The sequence below is a fragment of the Juglans regia genome, chromosome 11 (assembly GCF_001411555.2).
Source record: "Juglans regia cultivar Chandler chromosome 11, Walnut 2.0, whole genome shotgun sequence".
Lineage (NCBI taxonomy): Eukaryota > Viridiplantae > Streptophyta > Magnoliopsida > Fagales > Juglandaceae > Juglans > Juglans regia.
Window position 1 is genome coordinate 24841285 of NC_049911.1, and position 20038 is coordinate 24861322.

The window sequence follows — 20038 nt, forward strand, 5'->3', positions numbered from 1 at the left end:
TTTTTTTTATATAGTAATAAAAATTTTAGTTTGTACATGTAGGATATATTTCTCTTTATAAAATTTAAAGTTTGGTTTTGGAATTTTTGTACCCTAGCTCAACCTTTTTATTGTGTAATCATGGTTTCTTTAAAAAAAAATATGGATTATCAATAAAATTGAAGGGATCAATAAAAATATCCTATAATTAATATTGGGAAGAGTTTTTTTAACCCGAAGGAATCGGGGTTGGTACCAAGATCATGTCAACCGTGAAGCCAAGTTGACAATCATGACGCCAACACACCCTGTAACTTGTTGCATTCCAGATCTTGCAATATCAAGTAGTGCGCATTTACTATTTTCTTTTCTTTCATAAAATGATCATGACATGATATACTATGAAACAATACCGCATGAGAATCGATTAAGCTGTACATTAATGGCCAAGAATTTATGGCATCACGCGCTTATTTCTGTAGTAAAAACAATGACAGATAAAAAATGAAACAACAACCAGCGATATCCAAGAAGTTAGTCATTCTTGTTTTTTCTTTTAAAGAAAGAATATTAACTCACACTAAGCCACGGGTGTAAGGCACTCCTGTTCGAGGCAGCCAATCATCTTCCACCAGCAAGAATGAACATACTGTAAAATTAGCAGCATCAGCGCCGTCAATCACATGGTAACCAGGCCATGTCACTCTATTCGCAGTTTCTGATCCAGGTCCTCTATTTCCATACTCCGCATAATACAATGTGCTTAGTGCAAAACTTCCACTCCATTCATGCCAACCTGCTGGATTTATCAAACTGTCCATGAAAGATTGCATGTAAACTGTCCTGGAGTACTCCTTCCATGGCCTCCCTAGGTATGTTTGAGTACTAGTACCATCGCTTGCAGCCAAATCGTCAGCTGCTCTAATTGTACAATTATGGATGGAAATACCTGTGTTTTGATTTGGGTCCGTTCGACCTTGAGCTGTGATGGAATTGAATTTTCCAGTCATTGGAAGGCGGGGATATATGTTGCAATTTTGGAGGACAACTGCAGCATTTCCAAATATGAAGTCAACTGTCCCATAGATATCACATTCCCGATAGAATTGCCTGAGAGAATGTGTGTACAATGTGTCCTGGTACCCCTCAAAGCTGCAGCTGTAAAACGTGGTCATATCTGCCCCACTTCGAAGTGCAACTGCCTGGTGCTTTGTTGGCCCAGCAGTGTTGCGAATAGTAATGTCCACGGCCACGAACCCTGGTGCAACCACAGCTGCAATAGTGATGTGGAACTTAGTGAAGTTTTGGCACATAAGTTCCAGGAAATAATTAAATCTTTAGATCAAGCTGGCATGTTAAATTGTTTGGATAATTCTTCAAGTAATTTAAGATTGTTTACAAAACAGCATACAAATTTCAGTGCTTCCCTAAAATGTTGGAGAGATTAATTATTCCTTACCAAAAGTTGCGGAATTGAACGTCGTCCAACCATCATCTACGCTCCGGTTGCCTGTGATTATGGTCCGATTGATACCGTCTCCAATCATCAACAAATACCTATTGTTCTTCGGAATGGACACATACTCTTGGTAAACACCGGCTGTAACATAGATCAGAAAGTACCCATCAGAAGAGTTAGTGTTGTTTGGAGCAGCAAGAATGGCATCATTGATTGTGTTGAAGTTTCCGCCTCCATCTTGGCACACGATCACAATGTCAGAAACCTTAATCTCTTCATCTTCACTATCTGTCTCAAAAATCTTTCTCTTGCACACTGACTCATAAATTGCTCGTTTCTGGCTGGACATTTTTAATGGTAAACTTCCATTTCGGAACATAGGATATTTCCTCTCAGGCTGCCAGCAATCCTTCTTCATAGGCACCCACCCCTTGGTGAACAAAGCCAGAGAGACGCCGTGGAGCTTAGTGTCATTATAAAGTAGCACTGAAAGAGCATTCTTTATGATTGAATCCGAAGCTGTGGAAATTAGGCCTTCCAAACAAGTTTGCTGGTTAGTTAAAATCGCACTGAGAAAGGTTTGGACGTCATCCACTTCAAGGGTGGAGAGATCAACACTAGTTGTGTTGATAGTTTCATACGACTTTTTAAGGTAATCAACGTTTAAGCTAGCCAGCAATTGGCAATCCTCAAGAGCACGTATTGTAGTTTTGGATAAGAAGGGGTACCTGTATTGAACATAATTGTTCACTACACTAGAAAATATGCGTGATTGCAACAATGACTTCAAAATCGCAAACCGGCCATAATCGAAGACATTGGCAGTCTGATTTGGGAGCACGGATTTGCAATAGGAGCTGTAAAGGGTGGACTTGCAAATGGTTTCAGGTGGGACTAGAGTAGTGAGATGAGAGATATCTGCAAAAGATATAAAGGTAAAGAAGGGAATTAAAAGGAGAATGAAAAATGAGAATGTTATGGGAGAGAAAAGCTTGGAGGCCATTGGTTTTGGACAAATGGATCGATCAGAGTTTGAAGAATTAATGTGTGATGGTAGATGAGGTTATTGGGTTTTATTTATAGGAAATCAGGCATGCATGCAGGAGTAGTTTATACCATGATCATCAGCTAGCTAGCTTAAGAATATATATTGTATCGAATATAGTGAGTGGGAGGGCGCGATGGTTTAGTATTTGTGGAGTCAACCGGCCTGTTGTTATATGTAGGCTGGAGTACTTCTTCATGATTATTCCCATTTTGTTTCGGGATATATCTAGGCGCGTACGTGTTTGCCAGTCATCGTTGAATATATGCAAGTGGATTCACAAAAGGTAATTAGTTTGGTTTGATATTCATGTTACGTCGTATTATAAATTTCTTTTTATAAAAAAAAAAAATATAATCATATATCTTTGATTTCGAATTGAACTGACAGATTGATCAACATTTATTAATTAATGGGATTAATCCAAAAAGGTAGCTAGATATAACTTCGATTAATTAATGGGACTAATTTTTAAGTACACATAACTTTGATTAATAAGAGAATTGGATCAGTAATTCAAATAATACAAATTATATGATAATAATTATAATATAATCAATTGAGGAGATAATTATTTGATCATTACTATCAAATCATTCCTAATTAATTAAATAGAAGTCGCGATAATAACAAATTTAAAATATTTGAAAATATTGATCAATAGCTAGCATTATCAATATCTAACATTATTATAGATCATTTTTTTTAATCTTATCACAGGGAGTACTACTGCGCCACTACAACAAATATGGGCTTTTCCCACGAATTCTTTTTCCATGATATACGATCGTGGCAAATAGTAGGCTAATGACACGAAAATTATTTGTGGAAAAAAATACAAGCTTTTTGGCACGAGATCATGTTGGCAAGAAAAACTTTGTGGGAAATGATTTTTTGCCACGTAACAAACGCCTTTTGCGGCGAGTCATAGTCGCCGCAAATAAACCTACAAAAAATATGTTGCTTTCGTGAGTTATTAGTTTTTGCCACAAGGTAATTAGTTTTTTGCGGCGACATTTTCTTGCCAAAAATAATCTTACCAGAATAATTTCCTTCTTGTGAGTTATTAGTTTTTTGCGACGAGATTGTTATTTTTTGCGGTGACATTTTTCGCCATAAATAGAGTTTTAAATATGGGTTATTTTTATTTACGGCGGTGTTATAAGTTATTTCGGCGATAAGAATCCGCCGGATATTCTACTAAAACTAAATCCCCCGCTCGTTTCTTCCTTTCCCCCAAAAAACCCCCCGCGATACTCTCCTCCCTCCCTCTGTCTCTCTCTCTCTCTCTCTCTCCCTGCGACTGTCGAGACTCGAGCCTCTCCTCCCTACTGCGCCAGCGCGAACGGCTCCCCGTGCCGTCGAGCCACCGTGGGTGTTCCCCCTCAGCCCTCCCTCTCGCCGACTCTCTCTCTCTCTCTCTCCCTCTGCCTCTCGGATCCCAACAGATCCGTGCACCTCCGCCGTCTCCAGCCGTGGCCATCACCTCCCTCAGCCGCCCTACGGTTCCGCCAGCTCCACCCCAGCTCCCGCATCTCTCTCCCTCGCACGGTCTCTCTCGCGGGTCTCCACGGCACACGCCCCACGGTTTTCTGATTACAGTGGCCTTCCCCGCCGCCGTGAGCCACCATCTCCGCCTCCAGCCAAGACGCAGGACCACCACGAGCAACCCATGGACGCAGGAGCACCTCCCGGATGCCTCCTTAGCTGTCCAGCCCTTAAGCATGGTAAAAATCCTACCTTTGTGTCTCAAGTGAATTATTTTAGTGTATTTTTGCAGGACAAACTCGTTGATGAGCTATGTTCACTTTTTCACATTATATCAATCTATATATGCTTATTCTTGTTTCATGAATCATTAACTTATGTTTACTTCTACGAGTGTTTGTTTAAACATCTTACATCCCTTGTGACTATGTAAATAAATCACATATCGGTTTGGATGTGAACAAAAAGTAGGTGAAAATGAAAAATTAGATCAAATAGCTTCTTATATGACCTCTCATTATTATTATTTTGCTCATCTACTCAATTTGAATATTAATTATACCTCAATTCTAATTTATAGCATTTCTCTTCATCTAAAATTTGTATGCCCCCATGCACCTATATCATTATCTGCAGAACATGATTACGGGTGCTGCACTGGATGGGGGTATTCTTGTTGTATCTGCCCCAGATGGCCCCATGCTGCAGACCAAGGAACATATCCTGCTTGCTCGCCATGTGAGCATCCTTCTAATGGTGGCTTGTAAATTTTATCCATCATATTTGTTTAGCTTATGCATTGTTTGGTGCTTTTAGAGTAAACTATATGAGGATTTGTGAATGCATTTGTGCAGGTTGGTGTGCCATCACTTGTGTGTTTTCTAAATAAGGTCGATGCTATTGACAATCCTCAGTTACTGGAGCTTGTGGAAATGGAGCTACGTGGTAGGGTGGCTTTTTGAGAATGTCGTTTAAATATATATATTTCCACACTTAGATTAATTTTGATTCTGCATTACAAGGTACAAATGAAGAGATAGGCAAAAAAGCTATCCTAAAATTAATGGATGCTATGGATGAATACATTCTTGACCCTGTACGCCAGCTTGACAAACCTGCGTGTGGTAAAAGCATTCATTTAGCATCAATGGTTAAGCTTTTCATTAGGAAAGAAACTGCATTTGAGTGAGAATGAATTTTATTACTTATTTTCACTATGCTTCTGTGATTTATGCCTTTCTGCATTTGAGGGATAACTTAAAGTTGGCATAGACTGTATGTTTTTATTTGCATTTCACTTAATTTATTGATTTTAGTGGATCCATAGAATAAAAAAGTGAAGAAATAAGGTAGTGTTACTGAAATGTCATCATTTCCGCAATTAAACTTTTTATGAAATGACCATTTCAGACTATAGGCCTTTTATCAATGTTCTTCTTTGATATTCTCTGTGCTTTAAACTTAAGATGGATTCTTTACTCTTTTGCTGCTCATATACTTTTATGGACAAAGATTTTTCTTGAAAATTTCAACATAGTTTTAATAATTTTGTCTATTTAAGGGGCGTGGAACTGTTGCCACTGGTCGTGTTGAACAAGGAATTATTAAAGTTGGTGATGAAGTTGAGGTTTTGGGGTTAAGGCAGGTAAGTGTGTAATCATTTTTAGTAGTCTTATTTCTGCAGAACCCTTGGGCAGTCAATTCTCAAATGAGCTGATTAATTACTCTATACTCTGATAATGAATCTGTCATTACTGATGCAGCTGTGCCTACTTTTCTTGTCTCAAGCCTACGGGCAGCTTCACCACCAACCATCCGAGACATTCTTAGCCCCAAGAGTTTTGGTATAACCTCTATTTCCCTATCTCTTATATTAATAAGCACACTTGATTAAATGATCTTGTATTTGAATGCTTGGATATAGGCAAGTTGTGTTATATTGGGTTGGAATTGATTTGAGCCATGAATGAAACTTATAAATCTTTATGATTGTGTTTAGGGTTGGTGTATAAATAAAATTCAAGATTTATACATTGAATGTGTTGGTTTCAATGAACCAAGAAAAATAATGTGTAGGTTGGGAATTGTGTGGAGCCATGAATGAAGCTTATTAAAATTTTGAAATTTGTAATTGTGTTGGATTGATGTAGATGGGCAGCAATCATGTTAGTAAGTTTTATAATTGATAAATTGAGTATGTGTATGGGCGGCAAATATGTTAGATTTTACTTAAATGCAATGGTTTATAGATTTGAATTTACATGAGGAACTTGAAGTCCAATAATTGGACAGATTTGATTATGTTGAGTGTGCTATGCATGAACAATGGATTGTGTGATAAAGCGTAGTTTAGGAAAGTTATGCATTTTTTCATTGATTAAATAAATTAAAGGTAGTTTAATTATAAACAAATTTTAATTAAATGTAGTTGTTTGGGTTAGTTATAATCTTTCATTGGTTCGGATATAATAATTATAGCCTTTATTAGACTATTTGTTATGATTATTTTTGGCTCAGTCTTTTTTTTTTATTAGACAATTTTTTTTTTCTGAAATCTCTTAGCATTTGCCGCGAATGAAACTCATGGCAAATACTTTTTTTTTGCTGGAAGTAATTATTTCCCACGATAAAATTTCTTCATAAATAAGTATTTTTGACAAAATACTTTGTGGAAAATATATATTTCCGCCATCTAGTACTATTTGTCACGAAATTTTGTATGTTTTTTCCGCCCTTGATGTCGTGGAGAAAGATATTTTTTTGTCATGAGTTAAATTTTTGGTGAAAAAAGAGCCTTACTTCACCAGTTATATGCCACCAAGCTGCCACGGATCAATTTGGTGAGAAAAATCTTTTTGTCATTATGGATATATTTTTTCTGACCATTGTTCCCCTTGACAAAAACTAGTATATGTTGTAGTGTGCATGCATGTCATGTATTACAATGCCAAACGTCCCGGTGCTAGCTCAACATGCTTTCAAATCATCCATCTGAGTTATAAATCATGTCCACTTGTACGCAAAATTAATTAATTAACATCATGATCAATTACTCTATATATGAAATAATTGTAACCCGTTTCAGGTCAATAACCACAGTTCGAAAATAAAATTCTTCGCAGTGCTGTTCGATGAGTGACGATCGATCGTATATATACATGAAGACCTTAATTCATTTTGGTCAATTGAAAAAAAAAAAAAGTTTACGGCCGCACTAATGTTATTGCATTGAAAAATTTTATTCATCTTTCTCACACTATACATCATACATAATTTTTTAATTTTTAATTTTTTTTTCTTACTAAATGCAGTCATGTGATGTTAGATGATGAATAGAATAATTCAATTGATTTATAAAGAATAAAATTAAAAATATATAAAAAATAAAAATAAATATAATATGTGATGTGTGTGGAGATAAGGAGTAACTAGCTAGCAAAGCTCAGTTGGATTAATGCATGGGTTGCAATTCGTATATAGGCATAAACTTTCTGCAAGAAAATTCATATAATTAATTTTTAAACGTACGTAAATCAAACCGGCAGCCAGACTGAAAAGTGAAAATTAACATATATATATATATATATATATATATTTATATAAGCGCGTGTGTTTTGAATTTAATAGTTCTAAGAAAGAGCTAATTAAGATCGATCAGTTGGCCATGGAATTATATATTCAAGTAGCTGTACTCAACAATCGTACTGATACCCGGCCACGTCTTAGCAGCTAGCTGGCTAGATAAGTTCTGATTATATAATTGATCTGGACAATATCAACAATATATATGTGTGTGAATGTTTGGACCAGATAGTACCATAGAAACAGATTAATTATAAGAAAACAAATTGAGGAAAGTTGTTAATGTCGACCAATAATATTATTAATCAAGAGAAAAGAATTCAGACGCGTGTGAACCTCATGAGGTGCACTACTGCCCTTACCGACAAGCATTATTATTTTTATATATATAAATATATATATGCCACGTGGTTGCTTTAAAGTTCATGATCTTTTTTTTTTTTTTGAAAGAAAGATGATTTATTAATCAATCAACCATTACAAAGCTTCCTTTAAAACAATAGACTTAGAACAATAAGGAATCATTTCCACATCTAACACATCATTCATGTGATGAATAGCATTTTGAGTAACGCCGTAGTGTCCAGCTTCATTTGATAGCCTATAATGTGATGAATAGACCATTGAGCAAATGGCTTGAGCGGCAATTTTGTGTCTTCCAAGAGCAAGCCAACTGAGCTCATATCATAGCTATCTTTTTGTAAATATTGAACCACTTTCAAAGAATCACCTTCTAGCATCACTCTTTTAATCCTCATATCCTTCCAAAAATTCTCAACCACTTGCAGTACAATAGCTTCAGCCATGAAAGAATAAGCAACTAAGGGCTTTAAGTCATGACAGCATCCAATTACTTGACCACTAGTATCTCTTATAATCACTCCAATGTCTACCCTTCCTCTGGATTGAGCACATGATGCATCTCAGTTCATTTTAAACTAGTCAGCAGATGGCTTAGTCCAAGCAGATCTCTGAGCAACAGTAACACCTGGTGATGACTTCCTCTCTTGAGCCATCTGGAACAAATAGTAATCCTCTGTAGCTTTGGTTATAAGGAATCTAGGATGATGAAACTCTTTGCCATGAAGAACATAATTCCTTCTAAACTAGATCAGTTTTGTAATCATAGCAGCCATGTCCAATTCTTCCTTACTCAACTTCTGTATTAATTCTTTCTAATTTTCCGCAAAACTATGACTTTGAACAGATAATTTCTAAATTATTTTGCAGCCTATACTCCAAACATCTTGAGAAGCTACACAACTCCATAAGGCATGCCCTATAGTTTCAACATGAGATTTGCAAAAAATATATGAATCATCTTTCAAAACTTTCCTCTTGCACAGATTTGGGGAAGTGGGGATGACATCTCAACATGCTCTCCAAATAAACATCTTAACAGCATTAGGAACATTCATTTTTTATATTGATTTCCAGAACCCATAATTACTACTGACATCTGAATTGCTTGTCTCATTTCTGGTAACCAACCCTCTGTAAAGATGATATGCACTTTTCACAAAAAATTGGCTATTGTTGGTATAAAACCAAACCAATTTATCATCTTTACCTCCTGAATTGATGGGGACTTTAAGAATCTGTTGGACTTCCTGAGGAGTGAAAGATTGATGCAGCAGCTGCTCTTTTCCACTGTTTTAGATCTTGATCTATCAACATTGCCACTTTTGCTTCCTCTCCAAGAGTAAAATCATAAGATGTAATACTATGGCTAAAAGGTGTCGGTAGCCACTTGTCTTTCCAAATCCTCACCTTCCTGTCATTGCCAATTCTCCAGTATAATCCTTCTTCCAGCAACTGTGTACCTGCCTTGATACTTCTCCGCACATAGGAGGGTCTTGATCCTAGTCTTGCCTTTAAGAAGTCCTCCTGGGGAAAGTACTTGGTTTTAAAAATCTTTGCAGGTAAAGAGCAGGTAAAGAGTTAAACTAAGTAAGAATTCTCCAGCTTTGCTTGGAAAGCATTGCTAAGTTAAAGCTCTTAAAGTCCCTAAATCCAAAGGCCTCCATAGGCTTTTGCTGCACCTAACTAACTCCATTTCACCCAATGAATCTTTGTTTGGATTCAGATATGAGTTGAGATGGTTTGTGAATAATAGAATAAAATTTGAATTATTTATTATATTTTGTGTAGAAATTTGGAAAAGTTGTTTTGAAATTTGAAAAAGTTGAATTGTTTATTATATTTTGTGTGAGAATTTGAGAAAGTTGTAATGATGAGATGAGATGACTTGAGATGTGTTACGAATACAAATGAGGCCTTTAGAGTGATCCTCATTATAGCCACACCAAAATTTCTTGAGCATACTGTTCAACTTATGTATAATAGACTTAGCTAGCAAAAAATGCCCATTAAATAGGAGATAATTGCTTCAAGAACTGCTTTCATAAGAATCTCCTTGCCACCTGTTGAAAGTGTTTTAGTTTTTCAATTTAAAATTCTGCTCCAAATTCTGTCTAAAAGGGAATGAAATGCAATAACTTTTGGTCTACCAATAACAAGAAGGAGCCCCAAGTATTTCTCAAAAGGCCCTGAGGACTTAACTCCAGTATTATGCAGAATGTTCCTCTTAACATCAGCTGGGGTGTTTCTGCTAAAGAATAAGGAAGTTTTCTCTTTATGAAGCATCTGTCTCGAGGCTCTCTCATAGATCTCCAACAGGTGAAGTAGCGTTAGGGGTGGGCTCCGACTCCGACGGAGTCGGAGTTGTCATTTCCGACCTCCGACTCCGACCGGATTCGGAGCCAAAACTTTCCTCCGACTCCGACTCCGAACGTAGTCGGAGTCCGATTCCGATCGGATGTTGGAGCTCCGACCTCCGATCGGAGCTCTGACTTCCGATCGGATCTCCGACTGGAGTTCGGAGGGAGTTCCGAACGGAGGTCGGAGCTCCGACTCCGAACTCAATTTCAGAATTTTTTTTTATTATTATTATTTAAATTTTGTTGTTCAATTTCGTTTCAGATAGTGGGCAACATATATATATTTTTTTAAAAGTTAACCATCTACAAATATTTAGTTTATTCAAGAGTTTTCAATAATTTAAATATTCGTTCTGATTTTGTTACTGAATTTTGATTATATCTTTAATTTGTTTTATGTCCGCCTGAAATTTAGCATTAAAAGTGCTAATGACTCATGAGTTGAAAATTACACAAATTTAAAATTTTATAGAAAAGAATGATGGTACGAATTTGTATAATTCGATTAATTTCAGTTGGATAATAAATTATAAACTTTTGAGAGATGATGGATAAGTACTAATAGAAATTATAGAATAAAGAGTACTTATCCCACGTATTTGCTCGGGATATAAGTACATAAATATAACTATATAAATAGTTTAAAAAGTAAATAACATGTATGATGCAGCCATAAGTTATAACAGTCTCATTTATAACGTAATAACAATATGACTCAGTCTTGAAATATAATTACATAAAAATTAAACACGGGTTTCACTCAAACCCCAATGTTCCATTGGTCACGCCTGAAATGAAGATAGAAAATAGCAATCAATAGATGAAAAAAAATTGATAATAAAAAATTATATACGGTAAAAGAATAATTTGATTCTTACCAAGAAATGAGGTTCTCTCAACTCCATCACAACTCTCAAGTAGCGTCCGTTCCAAACTCTCAATCATCGGTAATTATGTTAGGGTTCACAATTAGATCTATAAAATCATAAAAAGTAGAAGTTAGAAACATTAAAAATAATTAAATCATCATTAAAAAGCATATAAACTTACCTGATTCAAGCCTATAGCTCTCGGCATCAACGCCAACGGTATCTAGTCCAATGGGCGTTTCACTTATCCAATTCTGTGTGCAAACGAGGGCCTCCACGGTTGACGGTGACAATGAACTCCGATAAGCATCCAACACGCGACCTCCAGTGCTAAATGCCGACTCTGAGGCAACCGTAGTGACAGGAATGGCTAGCACATCTCGGGCCACACGGGAAAGGACTGGATACTTGGTGGAATTAACTTTCCACCAAGTTAATAACTAAAATACATCACTAGGTGCCTCGACAGCTTCCATAAAATATCGTTCAACCTCAGATGTACAATGCTTAATATTCCTTGTTGACATGAGTTGATGATACTGCCGTATGACACGATTGCCTCTAACCCCTACAGATGGGTCAGTATCACCTGAGGGAACTGTCGATCCTGTCGGCCTCGAATGTGAGGAGCTACCAACTGCGGATGAAGGCTGAGCACTAGTACTGTAGTGATGATATAAGTTATCAACATCACTTTTTAGCAATCTAATAAACTCTCCAGCCTTCACTGCCCCGAGGACGGAATTTACCCAAAATTCTAGAACGGCCAACTTAACTCGAGGGTCAAGGATCACAGCCACAAATAGCAATCTATTTATCTTCTCAATATTCTCCCAATATTTATCATATTTGATCTTCATCCTCGTAGCCATATCAGATAACAATCTAGCAGAGTCAGTACAACTATTTTCCAACTGGAAGTGAAGCTCTGAGAGCTCACTGAAAAATGAGTTCGCAGTCGTATATTTGGATCCAGATAGTCGCATGGTTATCTCATAAAAAGTTCTTAAAAATTCAACAAAATAACTCACACTGGTCCAATCATGTGCGTCTGGCGCACCGAGCCCCTGTCCTGCTGGCTCCAACAAAGCATACCTCAGGCCCCCATCCTCGACCTCCATCCGCTCGAATGCTTTTTGGTACTTCTGTGCCACATCCAACATCATGTATGTAGAATTCCATCGAGTCGGAACGTCCAAGCACAGCATACTAGAACATTCAATCTTCAAATCTTCTGCTATTGCCTTAAACTTGGCAAGCCTTTGAGGGGAACCCCTCACATATCGTACAATGTTGCGGACTCGGGTTATGGAATCATGAACCTCTTTTAATCCCTCAACAACTATGAGGTTAATGATATGAGCACAGCATCGAACGTGAATAAACTCGTGGGCCCGAATGACATCATCTCTCACCGTCGTGTTCCGCTTAAACCAATCAATTGCTGTTTCATTCGCACTGGCATTGTCAACTGTAATACACAGCACTTTTCGAATTCCCCAGTCCTTTAAACAATCATCCATCTTCGCCCCAATGGATGCACCTTTATGATCCATAATTTCTTTAAAACCAATAATTTTTTTATGCAAAATCCACTCACTGTCAATGTAGTGTGCCGTGATACACATGTAGCAGACGTTCTGTATGGAAGTCCATGTGTCAGTCGTAAAAGACACTCTTTGGCCAGTGGTAATAAACATCTTCCTCATCTCCTCCTTGTCCTTCGCATGCCTCTTCATACAATCTCGCATCACTGTATACCGTGATGGAATGGGAAATCGTGGCTCAACAAAATTTAGAAACTTTCGAAAGCCTCTTTTCTCGACTGTGGTAAATGGCATCTCATCAGTAATTATCATCTCTGCAAGCATGTCCCTCAACATCTTCTCACTGTATTGAGGGATGACCAATTTCTTAGTCTGTGTACCATCAGTGGCTGTAGAAGTTTGGTAACTGAGGTTGGTCTGATCAGTGGCTTGCAATCCCTTCGCTATCTTATATCGTTGGCAACCATTTAGATGTGCTATCAACACACTGGTACCTTGCTTCTTCGAATGGCATCCACAAAGTGATCCACAATAATGACATCTTGCCACTGGGTTCGCAATTTCACCAGGTATTTTGGTGAAATGCTCCCATGTCCACGACCTCTTTTTAGAAGGTCGTGGTGGTTGATCTTGCTCAATGGGCATCTCCTCTTCCTCGTTGAACATATCTTCATCCTCTATATCAACTGGGAGTGGGAGTCGACTACTCGCACAAGATGTAGCTGCTCTAGATGTAGCTGCCCTAGATGTGGCTCTAGGGGTGGAAGTACCCACCGGTGTAGGAGTTGTAGCATTGGCATCCGCCACATCCCCTTGTGGACGATCATCTCCACTATGTCTAGGATCCATATCACAATCAATGAAGCTGAAAAAATTAAATTAGAAGCAAAAAATTAGTTTAAAAATAAACTAGGCTATTGTATTATACAATAGGACATGTATTATTGTATCATAATAATACATGTATCGATGTATTATTACATTGAGGTTCGGTTGATGTGCGCTTGACTCAGACGAACCCATCCAGATGGGTTCGCTCGACGTGCGCTCGACGTGCGCTCGAGCAAGAGCCATACAGAGAGGTTCGCTCGACGTGCGCTCGACATAGCGCTCGAGCAGAACCCATCCAGAAAGGTTCGCTCGATGTGCGCTCGAAGTGGCGCTCGAGCAGAACTCATACAGAGAGGTTCGCTCGCTCGACGTGGCGCTCGAGCAGAATCCATACAGAGAGGATCGCTCGACCTGCGCTCGACGTCGCGCTCGAGCAGAATCCATACAGAGAGTTTCGCTCGATGAGCGCTCGACGTAGCGCTCAAGCAGAACCCTTCCAGAGAGGTTCGCTCGATTCGACAGCGCTCGAGAGGAGAGGTTCGCTCGATGAGCGCTCGACGTAGCGCTCGAGCAGAACTCTTCCAGAGAGGTTCGCTTGACTTCCGCTCGACATATCGCTCGAGCCAATGTTCAAAACAACGTGCGCTCGACTTGCGCTCGACACATCGCTCGAGCGCAAGTCTTCAAAACAATGTAAAATTCATGTTTTTGAGCGCCGTGTTGGGGACTATATTGAATATTCAATACACAAGAATCACAAGAATCACAACTACTGGCTCCAATTCATAAGAGACGTGCTTGAATTAAATTTAGGGCTCATAAATTTAGGGCTCACCGTAGGTGGAAGGCTGGAAGCTGAACAGAGGGACGGCGGCAGGGAGGAGCAACGACGAACGGTGTTCTGAACTTCACTGGTTCACTGGTTCAGTCACTGGGACGGGAGACGCGAGAGAGAAGTGAAGGAGGAAGAAGAAGTGAAGAAGGAAGAAGGAAGAAGAAGAAGAAGAAAAGGAAGAGGACGCTTGACGTGAAGAAGAAGCCCCTTCAACTTGGAAATATGGAACGACGCCGTTCCATATTAAGTGGAACGGTGTCGTTCAAAAATTTTTTTTTTTAAACCCAGCTTCAAAACGACGTCGTTTTGGAGCTGGGTTTTAAAAAAAAATTCGGAGTCGGAGTCGGAGCTCCTTCGAGCTCCGACTCCGACTCCGACTCCGAATAATTATTCGGAGTAGCTTCGAATTCCGACTCCGAATTCTGACAACTCCGACTCCGTCGGAGTCGGCATCGGAGCGGAGGTCGGACGGAGTCGGAATTCTCGGAATTCTGCACACCCCTAAGTAGCGTACACCATTCAAGGGAATCTGCCTTGCAAAACATGAGGTTTTCATCAGCAAACAGAAGATGGTTAATATGAAGATTGTCGTGCCTAATTGGTACCCCTAAGATACTCCCAATAGCTTCTACATTATTTAGCAAGGAGGTCAAAGCTTCTGAGCATAAAATAAACAAGTAAGGAGAAAGAGGATCTCCTTGTCTAAGTCCTCTAGAGGGTATGAAAGATGCATGAGGTTCTCCATTAATCAATATGGAATAAGAAACTAATCTAATGCAACCCATCATAAGATTGATCCATCTTCTGTCAAAACCAAGTATGTGCAGAACTTCTTCAAGAAAAATCCATTCCACACGATCATAAATTTTACTCATATCAAGCTTAAGAGCCACATAACCTAACTTTCCATACATTCTGGTGTTCATAGAATGAAGAACTTCATATGCTGCTAAAATGTTTTCAGTGATCAATCAACCTGGCACAAAAGCACTCTGATTTGGTGAAATGATCTCAGGTAAGATTCTTTTTAACCTACTAGCAAGCATTTTGGAAACAATCTTGTAAAACACATTATACAGACTAATAGGCATGCAATCTGTCACTTTTTTTTTTTTTTTTTGCTGCTTTACCTTTGGTATCAATGTGATAAATGTGTCATTAATGTCATGTAAAGGCCAACCATTTTGCAAAACTTTTTGTATAAACAGAAATCTCTTCTCCAATGATGGACCAATTTTCTTGATAGAAATGGGCAGGGAATCCATCTGGGCCTGTAAGCTAAGAGGGGCCATTTGAAAAACTGCATCCTTTACTTCCATTGCAGCAAATTCACTAAGAAGTTTGGAATTCATTTCAGGTGTCACACGTGCTGTTAAACCAGAAACACAACTAGACAGATCAGAGGGATTACTAGAAGTGAAAAGATTAGAGAAATAACCAATAAAGGTTTCTCCAATCAGGTGAGGATCAGTGACAATTTGGCCTTGACTGTCTTCCACTGCTTTGATGGTATTTATTGATTTCCTCTTATTAGCAAACTTGTGATAGTATTGAGTGTTTCTGTCTCCTTTATGCAACCGATTTGCTTTACCCTTTGCTTCCATTCCAGTTCTTCCTTCTCAAGATAAAGGTCCACCTTCTTTCGCAAGTCTTGAATAAGTCTATAATTGTCACCTGTTCCAATAGCTTGCAAATCAGCTATGTCGTTCATTTTCCCCTTGACAACTTTCTATTTATTTCTCGGAGAACATGATTTCCACTTCACTATAGCCTGCTTACATCTATAAAACTTTGCTCTAAAAGAAGAGCAGCATATTGGCCTACTGGTTTCCATCCCCCATGTCCCTTTGATTGAATCTAAACACTCCCCATGAAACGGTCATCCTACTTCCCATCTGAAAATCAACCTTCTTCGTGTATTATAGATGCAATCAGTCCCAGACCTAGAGCCAGAGGACACATTCAGCAAGAGGAGACTATGATCTGATCTAATGGCAAGTAAAACTAAACCAGTAGAACTGCTATACAAATGGTACCATGTTGAGTTTGCCACAGCTCTATCAAGCTTTTCCTTAGTAAAACCTTCATTAGTTCTACTGTTTGGCCAAGTGAATCTAAAGCCCCTTATATAAATGTCACTCAAATCACAGAACTCTAAGGCTTCTCTGAATAAATCCATCTGTTTGAGAGGTCTCAAAGTAGCACCCCATTTCTCACTTTGGCAACTAATCTCATTGAAATCCCCCATACACAACCAAGGAGAATCATTTGTTGGTTTTAATGTTTTAAGTAAATCCCAACTACCAGCTCTCTTTGAAACATCAGCCATAAAAATCCAAGCATTAATATGCCATCTCGAATAGCTAGAAATTTGAACTGTAATGACCTCATTCAACAACAAAGCCAACCCACCACTGCTGCCAATATTTTCAACAGTTAGACAAAATCAAACTTGAGTTTCATCCTAATATAGTTCATTCTCTTCTTATTGCACTTGGTTTCCATAAGGAAAACCAAGTTGGGAGACTTATCTTTAGTCAAAAGACTAAGGAATCAAGGGTTTTCAAGCCCTCAAAAGTTCCAATTTAGGAGATTCATTGATCTTGGCGGGCTGGAACTCAGCCACCGCCACTTCATTAGTAAGAGCCTCATCCACTTGAGTATCACACTTTCCTTTCTTCTAACAGGGGCCATCCACCCAATCCATTCCACAATCATCCTTGAGGAATACTGACTTTAGTCTTTTCCTATTATTGAGTCTCTTGGTCTCAAGACCATTATCAGTCTCCCCTTTGGCTTTACCCTCCTCTTTTTCCATCGACCTGGTTTAGCATGCACTTCTTTACTATCTCCTCCAAGTGGACCAGTTTATGATACTGCTTGACATATATCACACACATTCACTGCATTATTAATGACCTCACATGATCCTTGCTCTGACCTCTCGGGATATCATTGACTAAGGGAAAAGATTCCCTTGTGATTGAGTAGTAATGACATGATTCTTACCATGTAATGCCCCATTAAGCTCATGTAACTGCTCCATAAAATTAGCCTCTGTTTCCTTGTCAACAATTTGAGTAGCAGCAAGTTCTACATTAGGAAATGAAACCGCTTCCTTATTAGTTTCCTTAGCCAAAGCAAGTTTCGAGAATTCAGCCCTTTTAGCAGCACTTGATGAAAACTTTCCATATCTGGACTGGTCAGCAGCCACCTTATCATCTTCTTCATTCGATCTTGCAGAATTTGAACCCCCATTCATCCTCTTCCTTTTACTATCCTCCCTCACACCAAAACTGGAAGATTTAACGGTTAGGGCTCGAAGCCATCTACTGGCTGTGACTAGCCGTCTGAAAAGAGATATTTGAAACAGCCTTTAAACATCCTTCCTCACCATGCTTAATCACACCACAATGAAAACAAAAGTTTGGAAGCCTTTCATATTTAAAAGGGATCCAAAATTGACTTCCTTGAATATTGATAAGAGAACCTCTCATAAGAGGCAAAGTGATGTCTAATTCAACTTTTATTCGAAGAAAGGACCCCAGCCAATCTCATCCTCATCTACATCAACCTCCTGCACTATACCTATCTTATTACCCATCTGAACACCAATGCTTTTTGTCATCCCATAGAAAGGCAAATTATGAAGTTGGATCCAAAAGGATTCCTTAGTGAAAGATAAATCTTTCGGGGATAGCAGACCATTAAAATCATTCAGACAAAGAAGATTAATTCTATCAAAAGACCATGGCCCTTCCTCTTTGCACTCTTAATAATTCATTATTGTTTTGGAATTCAAGAAGAAACAAATTAAAACCAACCTCATGAAACTGCACCCAGCCTCTTGGCTTCCAGATGCCAAGCAATATTGTTGACTCGAAGGCCCCCTTATTGACAGCTTTTTCTGTTATTAGCAGGCCAACCAAGCAAAGTTCTCCACACTTCATGGCTCGTTCTTCACCCTGGTCAACTGCCAATAATTCATACTGTGTCGAGAAGTGGGGATCTGGATCTGAGGGTCTCCTAGTTTTCTCTGAGGAGTTTTTTCTTGCTTTGTCAAGGTGGTCTTCTGGCTTTCTGTCGAGAAGGTTGTTTTAGTTTCTTCTGTTTTTTGTGCCATCACGTTTTGTCCTTGTTCTGCATGCAAACATGTCGAATGAGATCATAGCAAAGTGGAGGGGCAACCTTAACTCACACAGGAGGAAGTTCATCTTCATAATTATTTAAGCTTGATGGTCATGTGAGTTGAAAAATATATATAGATAGTTCAATATATATAGTTTAATTTAATTAAGCTTTTAATATTTAACATTAATTAGATATAAAGTAAACAAACATATATATATGTAGTAATCTATTGATGAAAAGTACTATAAATATGTAATAAACCCTAATGGAAGGATATATAATTAATATATACAATTCATGATTTGATCTCTTAATTTGGGGATTTATTTGAGCGACAGGTCCGAATACTCGACCTTGTATTATTGTGTGATCGACATTAATATATAGAACAGCTAGAGATAGATAGAGCTTTTTCACGGCCCCCTTCTCATTATGAGCAAGCTGCATCATGGTATTAATTGCTCGATCCATACAAGGATTTATTAAATTGATACCTTTCATAGGCTCAAAGGATTATTGTCTTCTCCGTAGTGTTCTTCCCCTACGCACTTTTATAGTCTGGTCCAGTTCTTTTGCATAATTGCACGGCCCATATGTAATTAATAAGAGTAACGATATGAATTTAGAATTTGTAAAATTTATAATTAAAATTAAAAAATATATTATAGCATTTTTAATTAGTAAAAATTTCATCATTAATCCAATAAAGCCCATTCCCACGATGATCGCGTGTTACCACGTTAACAACCATCAACTAGGCCTATCACGTTAATAATCTGTAAAACTTGAATTTGTAAATTTATTTTCGGTGATATCCTAAAATATTTCTCATTATATAATTTATATCCCTTCCGGTCCCTCCAACTCGCCCCTCTCCTTCGAACCTCTCTCTTTTATCTCTGAACATCCGCCATGTATAATGTAAGGAAAAGAATTGTATTCTTACTAACTTTCTTGGCCATTTCAGCCATTGTCTTAGCCCTACACTCCCACATAACCCATTTGAAGAAGAGCCCCAAAACCATAGATATCTCCCGCATACACCTCCACAAACACATCCAAGTTGCCCATTCAACATGCCAAGGTACACTCTACCCAGACCTATGCGTCTCAACTCTCTCTTCTTTCCCAGATCTCACTTCCAAATCTCTCCAACAGATCATCTCAGCCACTGTAAACCACACCATCTACGAGGTCAAAAGTTCCTCCTCCAACTGCACCGGCATCCGGAAGAAGCTCAAGAATCTCCTCGACCCCCTTGAAAAGAGAGCTCTAGACGACTGCCTTGAGCTCTTCGACAACACCATAGCCGAGCTTCGAACAACTATCTCCGACCTCTTCGCCATGAGGAAATCATCAGCCTCCAAGAATTACCATAACCTGCAAACACTGCTGAGCGCCGCAATGACCAACCAGTACACGTGCCTTGATGGGTTTGCTTATTGCAAAGGAAATGTGAGAGACGAAATCAAGAACAGCTTGTATAATATCTCTCACCACGTAAGTAACTCTCTGGCCATACTGAAGAAAGTCCCGGGGATTAACAGTTCCA

At 38.5% G+C, this 20038-nt stretch overlaps 1 protein-coding gene across 1 annotated transcript; it reads right to left on the reverse strand.

The window, feature by feature from the left end:
- Positions 1 to 388: 388 nt before the first annotated feature.
- LOC118343822 (probable pectinesterase/pectinesterase inhibitor 20) lies at positions 389 to 2441 on the reverse strand. Its single transcript, XM_035682851.1, has 2 exons — positions 1439 to 2441; positions 389 to 1252 (listed from the first exon to the last, which is right to left on the reverse strand). Exons 1-2 carry the CDS (start codon positions 2439 to 2441, stop codon positions 555 to 557), a joined length of 1701 nt encoding a protein of 566 aa, XP_035538744.1. The 3' UTR covers positions 389 to 554.
- Between the last annotated feature and the right edge of the window lie 17597 nt (positions 2442 to 20038).

Coding starts and splice junctions, on each gene's coding strand:
- LOC118343822 (XM_035682851.1), bottom strand. CDS start 2,441: ATGGCCTCCAAGCTTTTCTCTCCCATAACATTCTCATTTTTCATTCTC. Junction 1,253..1,438: donor GTTCAATTCCGCAACTTTTG/GTAAGGAATAAT, acceptor TCACTATTGCAG/CTGTGGTTGCACCAGGGTTC.